The sequence below is a fragment of the Lasiodiplodia theobromae genome (assembly GCF_012971845.1).
Source record: "Lasiodiplodia theobromae strain AM2As chromosome Unknown scaffold_47, whole genome shotgun sequence".
Taxonomy (NCBI): Eukaryota; Fungi; Ascomycota; class Dothideomycetes; order Botryosphaeriales; family Botryosphaeriaceae; genus Lasiodiplodia; species Lasiodiplodia theobromae.
The window spans coordinates 284,921-305,483 of NW_023336527.1; the positions used below are offsets into that span (position 1 = coordinate 284,921).

At 49.9% G+C, this 20,563-nt stretch overlaps 3 protein-coding genes across 3 annotated transcripts; 1 reads left to right on the forward strand and 2 right to left on the reverse strand.

The window, feature by feature from the left end:
• Positions 1–1,131: 1,131 nt before the first annotated feature.
• LTHEOB_11363 (uncharacterized protein) lies at positions 1,132–1,953 on the reverse strand (the record flags this gene model as incomplete). The annotated part of the gene is made up of 1 exon (XM_035508111.1): positions 1,132–1,953. One exon carries the CDS (start codon positions 1,951–1,953, stop codon positions 1,132–1,134), a length of 822 nt encoding a protein of 273 aa, XP_035366580.1.
• A 7,969-nt stretch (positions 1,954–9,922) lies between these two features.
• On the forward strand, positions 9,923–10,466 carry LTHEOB_11364 (uncharacterized protein; the record flags this gene model as incomplete). The annotated part of the gene is made up of 3 exons (XM_035508112.1): positions 9,923–9,944; positions 9,998–10,168; positions 10,219–10,466. 3 exons carry the CDS (start codon positions 9,923–9,925, stop codon positions 10,464–10,466), a joined length of 441 nt encoding a protein of 146 aa, XP_035366581.1.
• An 8,393-nt stretch (positions 10,467–18,859) lies between these two features.
• On the reverse strand, positions 18,860–19,645 carry LTHEOB_11365 (Serine threonine protein kinase; the record flags this gene model as incomplete). Its single annotated transcript, XM_035508113.1, has 4 exons — positions 18,860–19,151; positions 19,201–19,327; positions 19,389–19,536; positions 19,592–19,645. 4 exons carry the CDS (start codon positions 19,643–19,645, stop codon positions 18,860–18,862), a joined length of 621 nt encoding a protein of 206 aa, XP_035366582.1.
• Between the last annotated feature and the right edge of the window lie 918 nt (positions 19,646–20,563).

A 20,563-nucleotide genomic window follows, 5' to 3' on the forward strand; every position in this document is an offset into this window, starting at 1 on the left:
AACTGACGGAGATTAATCAAACAACCCGAGTCAATCAAGGAAAGCCCCCAACCCCCCAAAGCCAAATATTCCATAAAGGGTGGCAGCCAGTAGTAGCACTACAGAAGCATCGGCGGTTCGGTTGTGGTACGTTCCAGTCCAAAGCCGGGGCGGCGGCACAGGTCGACGGACGCTACCATGCGCATTCTCATTGTAACGTAAGCGGGTGGAGGACGGAGCGTTCGGAGTAGAGCAATTTGCCCTGCATGTACATTCCAGGCTAAGCCAACCGCTTTCTATGCCGTCGTTTCCCTTTGTCTCATCCTTGCCCAACGTAGATGCTTTTCGCCCGCTGGGGCTGCGCGTATGCATGTGTCGACGACGCGAGTGGAGGTGACACTACTGGCAGGAGATTGAAGGTGAAATGAGCGGAGGTCGCAATTGCACGGCCTCAATCACCGCTGAGCCATATGGGAAGGGTTTCCCCTCCTCCAATCTGTGCGCAATCAGCCTCACTATTAGAGGGTGATAGATGCGCGCTATGACGCGCCCGGCATCGTCCAACTTGCCGTGGAAGATGACCTGGTGCGGCGGCTCAGATAGAAAGGCAGCAAGCGTGCGAGCACGAATGAGGGCATGTAGCGGTGGCGCGTTGGCGAAGATGGGTGAATGCCTAACAAGAAAGGCTGCAAGCGGCGTCCAAGCAATCATCGACGAGTCTTTATACGCACATACGCGTTTGGAATCACTGAGACGGTAGGCACCGTCGAGACATGTGTCACCGACAGATTCTACAATAACTTAGTACAGAGCTGTGGCAATATAAATCCTCGAACTTCTGTTTGCGATTCGGCATCTCAGAGGATTTTGTGGACCATGGCAAAGTCAATTTCCTAATTTGAGGCCTTTTCTGATGGCAACAGGTTTGATTTTAACATTGAAAGCCAAATACATGCAAGTCTGAAAACCCGAAATCTTGACCGGAGCCACAATACATCAATCCCTCTTATCTCGTACTTGGTTCACATTTGCTCCTCAATTCCGGTTAGCGCTCTCTCTGTTACTTTTACATATCTTCCCAATCCTTTCCTCACTTGTTCTCGTATCTCAATAACCGTGTGGGATCCTCCTCAAGTCCTCCCCGAGTTGCGGCTACGTGTCATCGTCCTCCGGTTCGGATTTTCCATCCAAACATTTGGCTTCTTCCCGCTCAAGCTTTCCCTTGATGTATGAACAATAGAAGTCCACCTCGCGCTGACTCGGGTATGATCGATCATGCGGAGCTACATCCGGGATCAGAAGCTTAGAAAGGCGTTCGGCATCCTCCATGGCTTTCTTCAGACAGTTGCAACGAGGGCCTTCGCAAGGAATACCACTCAATTCGCATCTCTCCTGGGGGCCGATGACAGCGAGCAGCTCCTCCGGGTGGTAGGTGCTGTCAAGTTCGGGGGCGGCCGGCGCCGCTGAGTTGTGGGGTGACAACACCCAGCAGAGGAGCAACGATGATAGTAGCACGAGGACCGCTGGCCACGCGAGGGTGGAGTAGGTAGCTGTAGGAGCGTTGGTGGTGGGCGTGGGAGAGCTGGATCCCTCATTTACGTCGGCGGAGCCTGTCGACGTCGGGCTGTTGTCGGGAGTGCCGGGCACTTCCTCTAGAATTGTCGGCATCGGGCGGTCGGTAGGACCGCTAGGCACTTCACCTGGACTTGTCGGCATCGGGCGGTCGGTAGGAGTGCCGGGCACTTGATCTAGACTTGTCGGCGTCGGGCGCTTGGTGGCAGCGCTGGGCATTTCATCTTGACTCGCCCGCATCGGGCGGTTGTTGGGCTTCCTTGATACGGCAAGTAGACTTGTCAATATCAGGCGCTTGGTGGGAGTGCTGGATACCGGCATCAGGCCGCTGGCTGTTGACATCATCGGGTGGCCAGTGTGGGTGCCGGAGACAGGACTATGGCCGACGGGACTTGTCGACATTGAGCTGTCGGAGTGAGTGCTGGACTCAGGCCTGTTGCTGGCGTGGTCCGTCTGTTCTGGGCGGTCGGTGTGCGTGCCTTGGTGTTGGGAGTTGGCGGGAATGCTGTCGTCGTAGCCTGACAGTCTCGGGAGTGTTCCACGTCCGGTACGCCCAGCACATGGACTAGTGTCGGGGCTTGGCGTACGACTGTATGTGGGAGGAGCCGTCTTTAGTAGGCGGTCGGCGTGCGTGTCGTAGTGTTGGGACCTGGCGGGAATATCGTCGTCGTAGCCTGACAGTCTCGGGAATCTTCCCCGTCTGGTACGCCCAGCACATGGGCTAGGGTCGGGGCTTGGAGAGGAATTGTATCTGGGAGGAGTACATGGGCTGGCGTCAGCCGGGTCGGGCGAAGAACTGTCGCTGGCGGGGGCCGCCTTTTCTGGGCAGTCAGTGTGGGTACTGGAGATAGGTCTATCGCCGGTAGGAGATATCGATCTTTGGCCATCAACACTACGGCTAGTGCCACTGCCATGCGGTGGGGTGATATGCGTTTTGAAGGGTGTTTTCTGTCTAGTACGCCCAGAGATCGGGCTAGTATTGGCGGGCGCCATGAGGGAAGGGCGATCTTGATAGCAAAGACTACTAGAAAGCGGTAAGTTGAATGAAGGGATGCGAAATGATGATGATGAGAAGATGCGGCGTGCGGTAGTAATATACCACTGCGAAACCAACCAAGACAAATTAAATTGGCAGATCAAAGAAAAGAGGCAAGCTAAACATACGGATCAAGCACTCGGGAAACCGTTAGCCTCCTAGCAAGTAACTGTCAGGAACATTCTAGTATAACGTTTTTCGTTTGTTGGCATCATAAATAATATGTATAAGGAGACAAACAATTCGCCTGAAGATCATGGAACATTCCTGAGCTACCAGCAACTGGGTCCCAATCTCGATATTCGCTGCCTAGAGGTTACCTACTGACTTAGTGGGGAGCGACTTGTCCCCGAGCCATGGCTGCAGTCCTCGGCTCGTGTTGTCGTCACTCTGACGAAGGCTGGGGCGCGAAACTGAACAGGTAAACGGGTGATGTATCAAGCTACCCGGAAAAAAAAGCATTGAATATCCACCTTGGTGATTGTTCCTGCCGACAGCGTCTCTTGGTCAACCCTCTCCCCACAGCCACTTCACATCGCCTCTTATTTGCGTCCACCATCGCCAGGCCCTGCTGGTCCTCTTGCTTTCTCTTGTTGCATATCTCAACATCAAATCCTACTGTATTTTCGTTTTTCTTTCTTCTTCTCCCTCCTCCCTCACTCTCTCTCCTGGCCTTTTTCTCTGCCTAGCGCGAGTTCAACTCCACCTTCTAATAGACAGCAAGCCACCGCCACCTCTCTGCTGGAGCCACGGAGGCTGGCGCGGCGCAGGCAACACGGCAAGCCAAGGCAAACAGGCTTAATACTACGTCAAGCATTACAAACTTTCTTTAAGAAGCAAGCTCGTAGAGGAGTGTATTACAAATTTTACAATTACCACAAACTAGAACATCAGGTAAGACTAAAGGCGACTGGGTTAAGAGGTGGTTCTAAGAAACAGCAAGGCAGATATACTAGTAGCGGCTGTTTCCCAGCCGGCACAGGTCGTAGTATTTCAAGTGCAGCGGCAGGGCGGCGAAGAGGGCAAGGATCATCAGGGAGATTAAGGCGATGGCGACGAAAGGGCGGCATAGATGTGGGCGTAGCAGCAGGCGCAGTCGCAGTGGGAGGAACATCTAAAGGAGCAAACATGTAGTTTTTTCTAATGCTGACACGAACACGAAAGCACATACTATAGAATTACGCAGCATAGTGTAGAAATGGGGCCCAAAGAAATGATTTGTCTGGAAATTCCTCGGCAACCAAAAGCACGACATGACGCAAAGCCCCCGCAATATTCCTATTCGATATTATCCCGCCATCATTCTTGGTACTGTGTTGGCTCAGGTACTCGTAGAAAGTCTTCGTAACTTGGACACAGATGTCATCGTCAACTGGCATTGCAGAGCCGATTACGTGCGCAAATCCAGCAACTTGGAAAGCGCTGGCCAGATGCAGGCTCTCATCTCGTGACGGCGTGAGATCAGCGGTGGAGCAAGCAGACCAATAAGCTACCCAGGCTTGTGTCCCAGCCTGCCGAGCCAGAAGAGACTCGACGGTCAGTCTGTCAAGCTCCGGACCCATATCCCCCTGTCTCTGAAGCATCAGGCAGCTTTGTAATGGGTTGGTGTCCGTTGATCCATGGCATGCGAAGTGGGCAATTTGAGACGTTTTTAAACCGATAAGGACTTCGTCCGCAGTGGGCTTCTCGAGAAGATCGACCTTGTATGCGCTTTTAACGGCTTCCTGGATGGCATCGCGCTCCCGGTTAACGCCGTCAAGCCTCGCGTGGCCAGGCGTTGAGGGCATCGTAACCACCATAATCGAAGGGTTGATGTTCTCGGCTTTGCTGGATCCTTTACTACCTGATGCTCGGGCTCTTGCATGCTTGAGTGCTTTGATGGTCGGAGTGTACGATGAGATCACTTGGCGGAGGCAACTGTCGGTCGAAACACGGTCGAAACTAGCAGCGGCAGCGTGGAATGGAAGATGTGCAGCAGCGCCGGCGCCAATCCACCAGACCCGAGGTGGCTCCTTGTCAGATGTGACAGACAGAATTCTTTTTTCTCTTATAGACTCGAGAATAGGATGGACGCATGTGTGCCAGAGCAGTTGCAAGGAGGGGAAGTCGAAATGTGTTGCTCCCTGCGGAATCGCGTTCCGCAAAGGCCCCGAGTCAAGTTTTTCTGACTGCGAAGATTTCGCAAGCTGAAATAGCATCACAATTGAAAGCTTCTCGCTGATCGTTGGTTCTTCTGGAGGTACTCCTGACTTTAAATCTTCTGCATGCCGTAGTAACTTCAAGAGTAGCTTTATCCTCGGAAGCTCAATTGAGTAAAAGCCAAACATTGAGATGATGATCGCGTCCTCACCATACCGAGAGACGATTACGATGACGATTGGCCCGTCCGAAGCAGCTTCCATCAATTTACTTATAGGTGGCCGGAGGAGGAAGCTGTGAAACCCGTCGATCTGACGGATCTCCTGTTCGCAGGACTCTAGCGCATCCTCGATATCGGTATTTTTAGAAGCATTTCGAGAAGCCATAGCGCGAAGTTCGTGATACTTCTGAGCCAGTGAGGGGCATTTTGCTTGCAATTCTGAGAGGTCGCTCCGTCTGTCGATGAGATATCCGAGAATCAAGCCACGGCCAAATTCAATCTGTCGAAGGGCCTCTTTACAGTTGCCAGCCTTTAGAGATATCGAACATGCTACTGACGGAATATTTACAGTCTCCTTCATAGCGTGTTGCTGATCATTGAGGCTCAACATCCGGTTGCAGACACGTGGCAGAAGGTCAACGGCAGTATTTGCGAGAATGCCGGCTTGTTTCCAACAATTCCTCTCGCAGAGGATTTCCATGGCTTTCCATGCACCCGAAGATCTTTCGCGAGGGTCTGAACGAGGAACCATACTCGCAGTTGTGAAATGCTCAAGCGCTTTATCGAGACATGTAGCGCTGTCCTCCAGCTCGCTTTTCTTTTTCAGCGCCAACCCGAGCCTGAGATGGGCCTTTACCAAACCGTTAGGATAATCTTCGGGCGCGGCCTCGATAGCTTTGCTCGCCGCTGAGATTGATTTGTCAAGGTCTGTTGCATCTTTTGACCAATCATAACGACCATATCGCACCTGCGCAAGATTGATCACACAGGGGATCCTTACACGCAGGGTGATTGAAGGGTCTTCGAGTTCCTCTTCCATTGTTGATAGGGCGGCATCTAGCTCGCTGATGTCCCTTGAGTTGTAATTTCTTTGCACTAAGCTGCCTGTAAGATTGCTCATGAGACTTGCACGGCAGTCGACATCTCCGGATGTCAATGCAAGCGCTTCCTTGTAGCATTCCATCGCAGCAACATTGTCTGGGGCGTTTTTTCTCTGTTCGTAACGGAGTTCCAGCATGATTGCAAGGTTTGAGAGCCCTACTGCGCGGTTGGGACAATCTTCTGGCAGCGCAGCAATGGCCTCCTCAGTCTTCAAGATTGCGGCATCCAGATCAGCCATGTGTCTCCTCAGCTTGTATCGAAACAAAAGCCCTAAACCGAGAGATCCAAGCATTGCGCTGCGTCCCGATTCACCCGCAGGCAAAGCGTCAATGGCATTTTGAGAATTCGATATTGCTGCTTTGAGGACAGTTTCGATGCCGTTACGCTCGTACAATTGGAACTGCGCAGAGGCAATCGAGTGCAGCCTATGTGCACGTGAAGCACCCTTGCCGTGCGTAAGACCGAGTGATCCTTCCATACTCGATAGTGCTTGCTGGATATCGGCGACGTTGTATGTCTTGTCGAATCGGCGTTCCAGCATCTTCTCAAGCTTTCCTTGAACCATCGCTTGATATTCTTGGTTCGGGTGGCCCACAGCTTCTGCTTCATCCATTTTGCTGATGGCTGGATTGAGGTCGTCTGGATCCCCTGACTCAATGTATAGACATTCCAGTGCGCCACCAAGGGCGCTCAATGCGAGCGCTCGGGTCGGCCCATTGTCTGGATTTGCATCAAGGGCTTGGTTCCCTGCGGTGATTACTATACCAATCTTGTCCGACCCTCCGACTTGGCGATATTGGGTGATTTATACATGTTGCACAACTGGGCTTGCCATCCTGGCCGCTCGGGGAGGAGATTGATAATTGTCTTGGCGTGAGATATCGCCGCATCAATGTCACGAGAGTGACATATTTGAGAGTATCGACTCCATTCTAATATCCAAGGTCGTTGTTTATCTACCAATCGATCGTACAGATTCTCCAGGGCCACGTGTGCTACTGCTGCCTCGACATCATCGAGATTTTGCGTATGTGTAAAACGGAGGTACAGTATCGTAGACAGCCGTTTATATAACAGTTTTAATCTTAGATCACCATTTAAAAGTAGCGTTTCCGCTTGCTTCTTCTTCTTTAGAAAAATTACTAAACCCAACTTTTTTTTACTAAACGGACTAAACCTAACATCTAAAATCTAAATCTAACTCTACGTATAAATAACTAATATCTACGTAGTATAATATAATAATTCTTATTATAATAGAAATATATATCTTTCTACTATTATAAAAATATTAAAGTACTTTAATTTTAACTTCTATTAATACTTTATAGTATGTAAAAAAAGTTAAGTTTTAAAAAGATTTTTTTAAAAAAAAAATAATATTCTAGTAAGAAAAATCTTTATTTTTAATTTTAATAAATAAATTTAAGTATAAATACTACTATATATATTAAATAATATTTATAAATTACGTTAAGATTATACAGCGTAAAAGAAAAAATACTTAATAAAAAAAAGTTAGATTTAGGCTTTAAGTGTTAGGTTTAGTCCGTTTGGCAAAAAAAAAAAAAGTTGGGTTTAGTGATTTCCCCTTCTTCTTTTCGAGTGCAACTTCTAGGTCCGCTAGTTCGCTGCTTTGATTGTATTTGACGCAGCTAAGTCTATGTTAAGGTTAAGTAACTTGAAAAGCTGAGAGTCGTCCTGTAAAATGTCAATTGCGCGCTTGACATAACCCGCGGCTGCATCCAGATCATCTTTGTTGCCCGTGAGTCCGGATCGTTCTATATACAACTACGCCGCATCCGCCTGCAGCACTGGTAGTTTCGTATACTTTGTAGATAAGATGGAAAAAGCCTCCTCAGCGCTTTCGATTGCGGCGTCTCGATCTCCGTCTGCTTTTGTGTTGTGAAACTAACGGATTATGATGGCTGCTCGTTTAGCAAACATTTCCGGTCTGTCGCTGTGATCATCGGGAGAGCTGCAATGGCATCGTTCATCTAACGAAGTGCCGCTTCAAGGTCGTGTTTATGTCCTTCCGGTCCTTAGCTTTGTTCGAATAGAATATCTGCGAGCTGAAAGAGCAGATGCAGGAGACGGTGATCTTCTGCAGGAGAAGTGATATCCTTTCGCCCGGGCTACCGAAGGCGTGTGTTTCCTAAATCCACCTTGATTAGCGGTTGCTGCTCTACTCCGATGTAGTACCTCACCATGATACTTGGGGTCAGTGGGTAGAAGCCCGAAGACTCTTTTCCAATTCAAGGCAAAAGCAGTAGGGAAAGAGAAGTATTATTCTGCTGGGGCAAACCCAAAGTAAGAAGTTGTAGGCGTTGAGTAATTGTCGATGAACCCCGATTTTTACAGAAACATGCATATTTTTTTATAAGGCAGTAAATCTAAAAGACGCACGCTTTCAGTAAAGCTCAAAACGACAACTCATAAATCAGTATCCAATGCAACTGTGTCATTTCAGCTCATCCCAGAAAGTATTACGTGGTAGATGCACATTGGTAGCTGATCAGTCGCTGCGTTCGCGTAAATGCAGTGTCAGCTCGGTATTGCCGAAGCCTAGAAAGCGATCGGTTATGAAAGATGCTAGTCACACTCTTACTCCATGCGCTTGACGTTAACACTGCCATCAAATCTCTGCCACCCGTCCATGCTTGTCTCCACTTCCGTCAGCTAAGGGTTGCGTGATTACCTACAGTCTTCAGCGAATTATATAGGTAGAAAAATCTTTCGCGGCCGGCATCTTCCCTCAATTATTTCTTTCGCTAAATCTTACCGCAGTAAGTGATAAGTCCAGCGCATGCTACATGGCTGGTTAAAGAGACGTTTCACTACCCGAAAAAGTTGTAAGACTAGAGAAATTGAGAGTTCCTTTAGAAAGACATATTCTCTTTTTTTTATTAGGCAACTGCGCGACTAGAGGTATGTATAGATGATATTATACGACGGCCCGAACCGGAGCCGGGCCCAGCGTGCCAGTACCATTACGGAAAGGCTAAGGCCTTACCATGATCAGCACGCTTCGCTTCTACCCCCGTACAGCGAGAGATTACTATCCTACGGAACACGCTCCTATTCACTAGTCGGCTACGATAGATCACATACTATAGATCATCATTGGACTGAGCGTCTTTTAAAGATCAGCACAGATCCCCAGATTCTCGGCTTCGGTGTAAGCGGTGATCTACGCCAACGCCTGGACTCGCAGCCTGCGGTCATAGCTCACGTCAGACGCATTACTCTTGGTGATGCATGTCAGACTAGCTGGCCATCAGTCGTGGCGAAATGGCGCGCCTTCTTGGCTACCTACACCATGCACGAGAAGCAGACACTGGCCATAGCTGACATCAGACGCATTACTCTTGGTGAGGGAACGCTGGCCTCTCGCGTGCTCTAACAGGCACAGCGGGCTACAGAAGCCTCGTGTTCCCTTTTACAGACCCTCAGATGGGCAACACATCAAGTTCAGCAGAGACCCCGCGTGATCGGCCCATCATCCCCATTAGATGCTTTGCAGATCATGCACGCATGCGGCCAACCGGGAGCTACATTAGCCAGTTTACTAGGAGCATCTTATAAGCTCGGCGTCGCCGATGTTCCAGCGCTCTTTATGCACATGCTGCGGGTCCTCTGGATCCGGAGTTGATTAAGGCGTTAGTAGGGTCACACGCAAACGCTCGTCTTTCGCGGGCTGCTCTTAGGAGCCTGGAATCCGAACGCCGGGAAATGTTGAATATTCTCGTTCTCAATGTGCACCATATGCATACATGTTATGTTCATCACTCCCTTGATATTACCATAGTAAGCAACGCAGCCAGCCATTGTTGCATATCCAGTCAAGATGGGCTTTCGGCCTACAGAAACGCCACCCCACAAAGATCCTTAAAGTTCAGGATATTCTGCTGCTAACGTAACTTTTAATGATTCCCATAACAATTCTTTACTCGGTTTTCTAAACTATCTCCAAGCGCTCTCCGCACATACTAATCGCACAATTTCTACTATTGCTGGCCAGGCTTTATCCACGGACTGTCGCAAATCCATTAGAAGAGCTCTCGTAATTGGGATCGACCACTACCACCGCACAGATGAACACAAAAACCTCCGACGGTGCGTGCGAGTTGCACAGGGGATGGAGAATTTCCTCCAAACTTACCTCGAAGTGAGCAAGGAGAACATTCACGTCCTGCACGGAGCAACACCACACACCCAGGACAACACCAGCTCTGAATCTGATGTACCTCTGAGACCAACCAGAGATGACATACTCCACGCAATTGACACGATCAAGAATGAGAGCCACGAGGGTGATTACGTCCACATTCACTACTCGGGTCACGGAACTAGATGCGAAACGGTTTATGCGAAGCTCTAAAGTGTGCAGATGGAAGCATAATTCGGGATGTGGAGCTTGGCGTTCTGCTAGAGCAGATGGTTCAGGAAAAGAAGCTTATTGTGTCCGTCACTCTCGACTGCTGTCATGCCGGCGGCGCCCTTAGAGATGGCGAGAAGAGCAAATTTGCCATCCGACAGCAAACGACCACGTCTATGCCGCACAACGTGGATTGGATCGGCCGCGATCTCTTCAACTCGTCGGCAAATAGCTCCCAAGAGCACGGAAACTGGTTCTAGAAAGTACGAGACTTCAAGCTCATTGCCGCATGCCAGCCGCACGAGATCGCCCGGAAGTTCACTGACGGCGAAGGTTACTGCCGTGGCATCTTAACCTTTTACCTGCTCGAGAGTATGAATCACTTGCGCACAATAGAATCTCTCGGAGCCACGTCGTACCAGACGCTCTTCCGCATGCTGTAAGCGCGATGCCACTCCAATAACTACAGCTCCGTGCAGAGTCCGGTCTTGTTCGGAGAGCGGAAGAGGTATGTCTTTGGCTTGGGTCTGGATCTGGTCGACAGCCCGGACACGACCATGGTGACCAGGGTGGATATGGAGACCGAAGAGGTTGTCTTGGGTCGTGGTTCTGTCGATAACGTTGCTGTGGGCGACAAATAGCAAATAATGCCATTTTTCGGCGCTGAGCACACAGTTGATGTGGAAGTTGTTGAGGTTGAGGCCTTCCAGTCCTACGCACGATATAAACCCGACCAAAGCAATCTTGTTGCAGAGTTCTAGCTTGCTAAGCCCCTTAGAAACGCTTACGTGCTTCAAGTTATTGTCTCTTCATCGAACGAAGACAGTATAGTTATTAATTATGTTAATGAAAAGTAGACGGAGTATGCAAACGACACTGTTCCCCTTAATTTCCAGGCAACAGAACCCAGAGACTTTTAGATACGCATTACTAGGGGCCCGAAGGGGGATAGAGACCCTATCTGGGAGATTTAAGATGGAAAGGAGAATGTTGTGCCGAATGTTCCACGCATTACTGCCACTTCTGATGCTACTAAGGGGCCAAAAAATGATGAAGGACTTGTGTGGAACACTCACACATCTCAAGAAATATTCCACGTTCGAAGCCTTAAAGCCTACGCTAAAAGACTTTTTTAATCGCTCTTGGGAGTTTAATGTCAACGCAAGCCAGACTCGGAGCACAAGGGACGACCGACGGAATCGTAAGGAAAGAGTAGCCACTGCCACGATCCAATTTAAGAACAACACAGGTCGGCGCGTGTTCATAGCCGTCTTCAACCTCGCTCCAGACTGGAGCGTGACTCAACTTATTCTGGATGTCTCCGAAGGATCGCTGCCTGTTGATCATGGTAGCAAGATCCCCACCTTCCATATCGATCTCATGGTTCCTAATCTCTTCAAAGATGGAAACAGACCGGAGATAATGAAGGATGCTTTTAAATTGATCGTTTTAGATGATTGTATTCCCTACAACCTCTCTCACTATCAACTCCCGCAAATCGGGGATAAAAGCTCTACCATCGGCCGCAACGCAGTTCCAAAGACCAGGCTAAGCACTTGGGATGTTGATTACAAGTCTGTAGAAATCCGGCTTCCAACGGAAAAATACGGACGTGGAATCGTAATTTCAAATCTTTAAGTAGTTGTCGAGTAGAACTAGAAGGTCCTCGTACGGCGGCTACAAGCAGCCGCGAGGAGAAGCGAGTCAGATAGCGAATAACACGTGATTTTCATACCCTTTTTGTTGTGCACCTGCCGTAAGTAAAGCAGCTACTAGAAAGAGCGTATAGCAGCTACTGTGATGGTGGAAGTCGGGTAGTACGTTATCAAGATCGAGTATATAAAGAGGTTGTATCTCTCTATCGCCCTTCACAAGGACCGGAGAGTCATAATTAAGCGACTAGCGTTCAATCTCAAGTCTAACAATCCACCCTTCTCTGGGGGAGCGAAACTCTCTTTTTTACCACCCGCAAGTGTGATTGTGTATGGAATCACTGGTTGGAAGAAGGCCAAGCACCCTGAACTGACCAAGACGTACAATTTCCACATGGTGGCTTGAAATCCTGTGTTGCGTTGCCATGGATGCGCCCAGAGACTTCTGCAAGCGCCACATTAACCCAAGCCGAGCACGTCACATCTCGCGCGCCTCTGCGGCTTCAGCGCTTCGTCCCCGTGTGCCCGCTAGAACGCTGCCGGAAGCTTTCCAGCATATGCTGGAAGCCTTCGAGGATCAGGCCACATATTCTCCGTCTTGCTTGTTGGCCGAGTATGGCAAAATCTGCGAGCGTTTTCCAACGCCGGGACATGCAGCTCCATAGACCAACACTGCCAACTGCGCGCTCGAATCTACCGAAACCCGTGTGGCATTCAAATCTCCGGCCGATTGCCGCTGGCACCTGTGAATCCCGTGTCTTTTATGACGGCATTGAGCGGCTTTCCCAACGCTTCGTCCTGGACTGTTTCCAGCTTTTCGCTTATACCATCAGACTTGAAAGCCATCAGTTGACTGCTGGACTGAACACAAGGCTTGGGTACCAATCCAGAGGCCCCGTCGGGGTGCAGGCGTCCCCATATCGCGCGCATGGTTTCTTACGAACATTAAGTCGGCTTAGAAGCGCTTGAAAGTCATGACCCTAATGCGTAGAAGGAAAACTTCGGCAGTACATATCTCTCTAATCCATCCGTTTCGGCAACTCAAAGGGGATATTTCCGAATCCACCTATTTTTAATATAAAAACCCTAAATCTCGCCCTATTTATATACACCTCTTTTTAAATTTTAGATATAAAAATACTACTATTCTTTAATAAATATACTTTTTTTAATATAAGAATATTTTTAATATATAGCTGCTATTATAAATTAAAAAGATTTTAAGTTTTACTTATATTACTGCCTTATTTTATCTAAAAAAAAAAATAACTTTTAAAGAGATTTTTATAAAAAAAACACTTCGGGTTTTTATTATAAAAATATATTTTTTTTAGTAATATAATATAAATATAAGTCTATATACTATTATATATGTAAAAAGTTTCTTATATTTTACTTTCGTTATAGTGTTGTCGCGGTTTAAAAAAAAGTCTTTTAAAAAGAGGTGGATTTAGTAATAATATCTTCTAACTTTAAATCTACGGAACTACACTACTAAGGCTAAATACACTGCAACCCTATAGACATACGGGGCGGCTGAGCTAATACCAACATACTAGGGTCACTGAAGCAGCGAAGATGAGGTCTAGAGTTTTCACGGGGACGGTTCTAGCAGATGCGACAATCAAGAGGGGGTTTGGCCCTTTCTTTCGGGGAGCTCAATATATCGCGTATTTACCTCCTCAGCTTCTCGTCTCAGCCTGCCGCAACGACGGCGGCAGACGGCACCCACTAGATCTCTGTAATAGCCAGTGCTCTTCCAAAGTTAGGAGACGTCCCAGCCCAGCCGCAACAGCAAACGCTCTCTTAATCCCATGTGGTGGAGGAACATCTCTGCAGCTCTCCTTCGGCCCGTCAGAAAAGGAAATGGATGATTTGGCTGGTGAGGACTTGGACGATGGCCCTGGAGTCCTAGTCGCGGCGGTGCGCACAGCGCTTTGCATGATCTCCAAGGTCGGACTTGGCTCAAAAATGGCGCAATTCGCGCTGGACAGCATCTCTGTGGTCGAGATGCAGGGGCATCAGTAGAGCACCGCAGCTACCGTTGAGATCTTTAACGTGCTACACCTCGGCGCGCACAAACTCTACGTTATCCTCCACTTGACACTTCTACTGAAACTGCTGCTAAGACAAGGGCTGTTCAACGGTGTCGTCCGAACAGATACCAGCACTGGGAGAGTGCGCGATGGTCGTTTTATTGCAACACCAAGCTACCAGAAGCAGTGGATGCCAGTCTTTGATGTGTCCAGGGAGTTGCAGCTCATTGATGACCGCATTGCTACGTTTAGTGTCCCACGAGCATGTCTTTGCACCTGGATCCTCGGGTACTACGTGTATGCAAAGTGACACAGCTCTCATCTGCGATCAGATGGTGGGACGGAAAGCGGACATTGCTGCTCGCAAAGCTGTTGCGCAGTGCGATGAAGAAGGCTCCATGATTTCTTGCCTCTCGACAAAGCGAGTGCCCAAGCCAACCTCCAGTGCCATGTGTGGATTGCAGATCGGTATATTTCGCACGTCACATGTTCGACAGAAAGTAATTGATGCTGCCAGAGAAGGTGGCTGAGCGCGCTGGAGCTGTGACGTCATGGGCAACGACTGTGCCCGCGCCATCCTTTATTGCCACGACAAGAGACGTGTGCCCGTGTCATTCCGGCAGATGTGCCATTCCAGCAGTTTCCCTGAAGATCTCGAGATGACGACCGTCGTCCCAGGTCGAGAGCTGGTGCGTCCGGAGCCTGGCCAAAAGACGAGCATCAAAGACTTTCTCGGACGCGTCAGCTGAAATGAATGAGCAATCGCATTTGAAGCCAGCCCGAGCTTCCAAAGAAGCATCCGCTTCGACAAGTGGGCAGGGACCTAACCAACACAACCCTCGGGAGGCCCACGAAGAAATCGGGGCAAAGCAAGCACGGCGCCCATGAAACGGCACGGAAGATGGCCATGGAAACAAGCACGGAAACATTCACAGGCCCAGACTTAAGAACGAGCCAAGGCAACCGAAGCTACGACTGTTATAGTACTAGGATAAAACTTCTCGCACTCGGCTGTTTTACATTAAAAACAGCCGAATTTATACTACGACATTATTATATAATATAAAAAGATAGAGAAAGCTATAAGTAAAAATACTTATCTATTTACTTTTTATTATTTTTATATTATTAGATAAAAAGAAATAAATTTATACTTTCTTATAAATTTTACGTATTAAATTATAAATTTTACTTTTCTTTAATTTTCTACTCTTAATAATTTAAGAATAAATATTTTATATTATCTACTACTTATATATTTTAACGTCTTATTATTTTCTCTCTTTAATTGTTATTTTATTTTTAAGAAAAAGAGTAGTGGTCTCGGTTGCGACCGTACGAGAACTTCTATTAGGTCACTGTATCACGCAGCAGCAGAGCCAAGAGTTCACACAATATGACTCTCGAGATACCTCTGAGGAAATCGGGCAAAGCAATGGAAGTGCTTGTAAAACGGCGGAAGGACGCCACAGCAACTAATTCCACAACTGTTATCGCGCAGCGGAAAACCAATAGCGCGTAGCAGTAATGCCGACGTCGATCTGCTTCTCGCTCCACCCTCCCATCGGCAAGGCCGACGTGGAAGCCATGCCTGCTCCTCATCTAACCGCGCTAGTGGTATGTTCACCATACATGCTATGCAATCGTCGTCGCGCGCGGTCCTTGATCGTCGGTTATTTTCTAATTTCGACGGCCCCCGCCTCTTAAGCACGGCATCGACCACGAAAGCGACATAAGAAATGTACATCCAGTGGACAAATAAACATACTTCAAACGGTACCTCGAAGCAGATACTTCAACCTCCATTACTTTAGCCACACCGTCAGAAACTGAGGTGTTCATTAGGCAATGATGGACAACCCCCGTCAATTTCAGCATCATCCAATCGAAAGAAGTCATATTCCAGAGAGGCTCTAAGATTTAGGACAGAAAGCCTGGGTGTAGGCATTGTTTTCCGCGTTCCGCAGTCAACCTTTCTTTTTTCTACTTCTTTCTCGACGCCCGGCCTGAACGTATCGAAACCATTGGTCGTTTGGTCCCTGAGATGGGAGACGGTGAATACAGTCAGTACCTTGGCCGCTAAGATTGCCGCGCAGAAGCTCTTCGTTGGACATAACCATTTCGCAGCACGGAAGAATATCTGGCGGAAGGATGAGAACTCGGCAGCCGGGGTCCAGCGAGACAAGAACACGTACGCCGAGGTGTTGCAACACATCTTGGATACAAGCGCGCCACTAATTCCGCAATTGATTCGTGAAATGTTCTGACGGTCATCAGCGAGCGGGTCACGGATCGTGACGCTCTCTACCATCCTTTGTCAAATGCTGACGCACCCGAGGATCCGCCAATTGGCCATCCCATGGAATCCGCCTTGATCGATAGTTTGGCGGCAATGTTTGCATGTCGATGGCGTTAATGGCATAGTGTTTATGTTTACAGAGCATTTCCGGCAGTTAAGATGGTCGTCCAATCACTGCCGTCCTGGGTGGAACGGACGAAGTTTTCGCCATGTTTACCGGTTCCCAGCGATTTGCTTCATAGTTTTTCAAGCTCAGTTTTCATGTGCTCTCATTTTCATGGTATGAGTACATAACACCACGCACACGCGAAGCATCATGCAGCCCATCGCTCACTGCGCCAAGGCGACGGTGCCCACCTTCCCCTTTGACAACCAGCAACGCTGACGTTAGGCATCTCGGATGGAAGGGCGTAATGGACAGGAATACCGCAGGAATCGAGGGTCTGAAGAAGTAGGCCGTTACCGAGCGTGCCAACTCCATTTCCATGGAGCTGTTCTGCATGAAGACCAGCCATTATCACCACCACCGGCCCGCCCCCATCGAGAAATATCGGCTACAGTAATCAGATTTACCACCCAGACGACGTCGAAGGGGGAAAAAAACGCGGGGTCACCCGCTGGATTACGCACAAAGGGCGGTTGCGGTCTCGATTCCCGCATCGTCGGGTCTATCGGCAGCGTACAGGAAACCGTATACGACTGCTGGATGTGCATCTTGCGCCGTGTTAGCGACTACCGCGCTACATCGGGCGTCATTTGAAGCGCGACTTTTCATCATTGCAAGGCCGCCTTTGACGAGGAAGTGTCCATATTCTCCCAAGTGGATGCGGAAGGCGGAGAGTCGTAACACCTCTACCTATACTGGTGCATTTTGTACGGCCCCATGCGTCGGGCCCACCAACAGCCCCGCATTTTGAAAGTCGTGTGGAAAGCGGTCAGGAATTTCCACTTGCAAGACACAGGTGTAGTGCCCGTACGGCTGCTTTCTCAACTTGGGACACGCACGGGGAATCCGCGCAGCGAACATGCTAGGAATTTAACGCCATGGCGACCTCGGTGAGCTAGAAGAGTGTCACTTCGACGCCACCTACGAAGAGCTTGGCCGTTCGAAACCGCAAGCATCACTGCTCACTCACAAGAGCCCAAATCGGCCCTCGTGCATCTCGTATTCCAGGCTTCGGCTGACCTGAAGCCCCGGCTCCAGCCTGTGCAGCGAATGCGCCAGGCGCGACGCAAGCCAATGTTGTTGCCGCGCCACTTGCCACGGGCACGCCAGTCGCCTGTCAGAGACCGTATTCAAGCTCGCAGGCGACGGAGTAAAACACTCCCAGGCATTGCAGCAGCTCGAGGACGTTGTTCAAAATCGTGCCCACAGCAGTACCGGACACCAGCTCCCATCGCCCACTACTCCGCCGTGCGAAAGGACCACGAAATTGTCCCCCTCAGCGGCGTCGCGAGAGCAATCATTCAAGCCTGCGACACCAAGCACCGCGAGCAAATCCAAGCGCGAGGGCAGCACCAGCACAGACTTCGAGGCGGACCTACAGCTTATGCGCAGTCTCCAATAAGTGGACAGTCGTAGCAGCAGGGCTCACCGTTCCAAACAACGCATAACGTTCAAGCAACATCTTTCAGCCGGTAATCTCGACGTTAACAAGACGAACAATCGGATTCACTATCGGTGACGAGGGACGAGCAGCCCATTTTCCAGCTACTCCACCCTCCGAGTGGCATCAGTATCCAGATTGTGTCGCCATGTCCGCCCGTACATTTTTTCTCTTCATTGCGTAGCTTGCCCAAACGACCATCATCTACTCAGGGCGCAGCATCAGAGTTACACATAAACATGACTATCCGTCGTCGAAAAGAATTTATCATTTCTCAAACCTCGAGCGGGCCTTCATCGATCTCGATCTACCGTAGGGGAGGGGGGCAGAGGGACGCTTCGCAGGGCCTGGATATAGCTCTCCAGGTGGTAGCGGGCCTTAATGGTGGCTTTGTGGCCTTTCTGTCTCAGGAGCCGAGTATTCTCTATCCTGTAGCGGTTATCCAAAAACCCAGGCTGCAGAACTGCCGTTCATCAGCACGTAGGTACCAGCAGCCAATCTCCTCCACTTAGCGTGGGCCATCACCGAGTGGAATAGTTAGCCAAATCCAAAGGCTCACATGGGTTCTAGAGCGATTGGCATGCTTGAGTCGCGGTGTAAATCGGGCGGGCGATGCCGAGCGTGCAGTATGAATGGAGGAGGCAAGGGATCTGCCGTCGGTGTTACATGCTCGCCCCACACTCGCATCGACCTTTCTCGACATGCACACAGACCGGCACTGGAGCTAGAGACAACCCCATAACCTCATCTTCCCTCCGCTCGGCCGCACTGCTCGAAAAGAACAGGACTGCAGACACACTCATCTTCGCAACACCACGTTCTCTCGCTCATATCTACGTAAGTGCCCGCTCGCCATGCAGAACATGGACAAAAGCGGACGATGCTGGCGTTGCTTAAGGCAACCAAATCGGCAGCCTGGTTGGCAGAATGATGCAAAATAAAGGCAGCGAGCTCGGGTTTATATTCCTAACGAGTGACTAGGGACTAAAGAGTGATAGAACATGGGTAAAAGGAAACTCATCATGCCATCCGCGCCTTCCCCTCAGCAATCCCGGCTTTCTATTCAGTGTAGCAGTATCCACCCTCGAGACCCTGCTTCTTGGCGGCCTTGAGAGTAAGGCACTCAACATTGCCACCGCGCTTGCAAGAATAATGATTGCCGCCGCCGCAGTTGTGGGCGCTGGCGTACCCGAATCCCTTCGTCTTGGAGCAGTCGCCCGCCTGGATGCCCTCCTTCCGGTTGGTGCAGAACTTGGTGTCGGACGCGCTGGCAGCGAGCCCCAGAACAGGGTCGGCGACGGGCGGAGTGGAGTCCGCGGCGGCGACGTCGGTGACAAAGGTGGACAGGCTACTGCTGCCGTTCGGCGTCGAGTCCCCAGAATCGGGCAAGGTCCGGCCACTTGCTAGACTGAGCATTGCAGACATAGCAAGCACCGCTGACAGCTTCAGATACATCTTTGGTGATGGCGCCGGTTTCGACGAGCTGGCAGATGCGTTCGACGAACTGTTCGACTTCGGGGCCGGAGCCTTCGAGCTGTGGGTGAGGAGCACTTGTTAGCTGCGGCCAGTGCCATGGAGAGGTGTGGACTTGCGTGGATGTAGGCGAAGTTGATGAGGGTCGGAGGATCAGTGTGTTCAAGCCGCGTGTAGACCAGCCAGTTGTTCCAACCGTCGTGGTCGCCTCGGAGCCAGCGGGTGAGTTCTTCGCGGACGTCGGTGTAGTGGCAGTCTGTCGTCTGTACTTGGATCAGCCGGGTGCCTTATATATGCACTTGAGTGAGCTGCCCGTACATAATGGGGATCATCAGTCCACTCCCCATACTGCTTTGTCTCGCTGGATGCCATATCGGGTTGCTTGTGCCGGGGTGTTGGTGAAAATGGGTCGAGGAATGTCGGAACGCTGGGGTCGGTATGCGAGTGGGGTGGCACGCTTATGAGCGTGAGGTCAAAGGTGTTACAAAGAGCTGAGGTGGCAGTTGCCTGTAGTGGCCCTGTTTCTTTCCGCGTATGGGTTGGGCATGCAGCGGTGAGACGGATGGGGAAATTGCCACTCGCGGTGACTTGTCCGGTGAGATTCCCCGAGCGCATGCCACCCCCCAGTGTCACAATGACGAGTGCGGGGAAGTTTGAATGCCGGCCCTAGACCCCTTGCATTTGTGTCCCAATCCGTGCACGTGTGTCCAAATCAGGACAACAATAGGCCGCTGTGTCTGCTCAGCTCGAAAGATCTGGTGCACCGCACGGTTTATATTACGTAAGCGAAGAACACCAAGTTATCGCCACGAGCTTCCATCAACGTAGTACAATGTGTAGTCTTTGAATCGCGATGTAACTTGGTAGAACTTATAAGAAAGGTATAAAGAGCTTCTGAAAATTTTTGCGTAAGTATAAGTGCGTGTTTGGCGGTGATATCCGGGCGGTGGGGGGTCATCACGAACCATGGGCCATAGTGGACATTCGATTCACGCAAACACACAAACCAGACCTGCGCTTAACCCGCCCTGAAGATGCTCGTGCCATTGTCCACTCTGCTTTCCTTGTCCTTGTCATCAGCTCGCCAGCCCCTCTTACCCTTTTCCCTTTTCCGATATTCCGCATGATCTTCCTGCCTGTCTGCCCGCCTAACCAGCCTTCTTTTCCTGATCAGGCATTTTTTCAGTCATCTTTCTTTGTAAGAGTACCTCGCCGACCTCCACCCCACCGGGTATGCCGTTCATTTTACACCCAAATTTTGGGAGATGGCGAATTTGTCAGGTGGTGTAC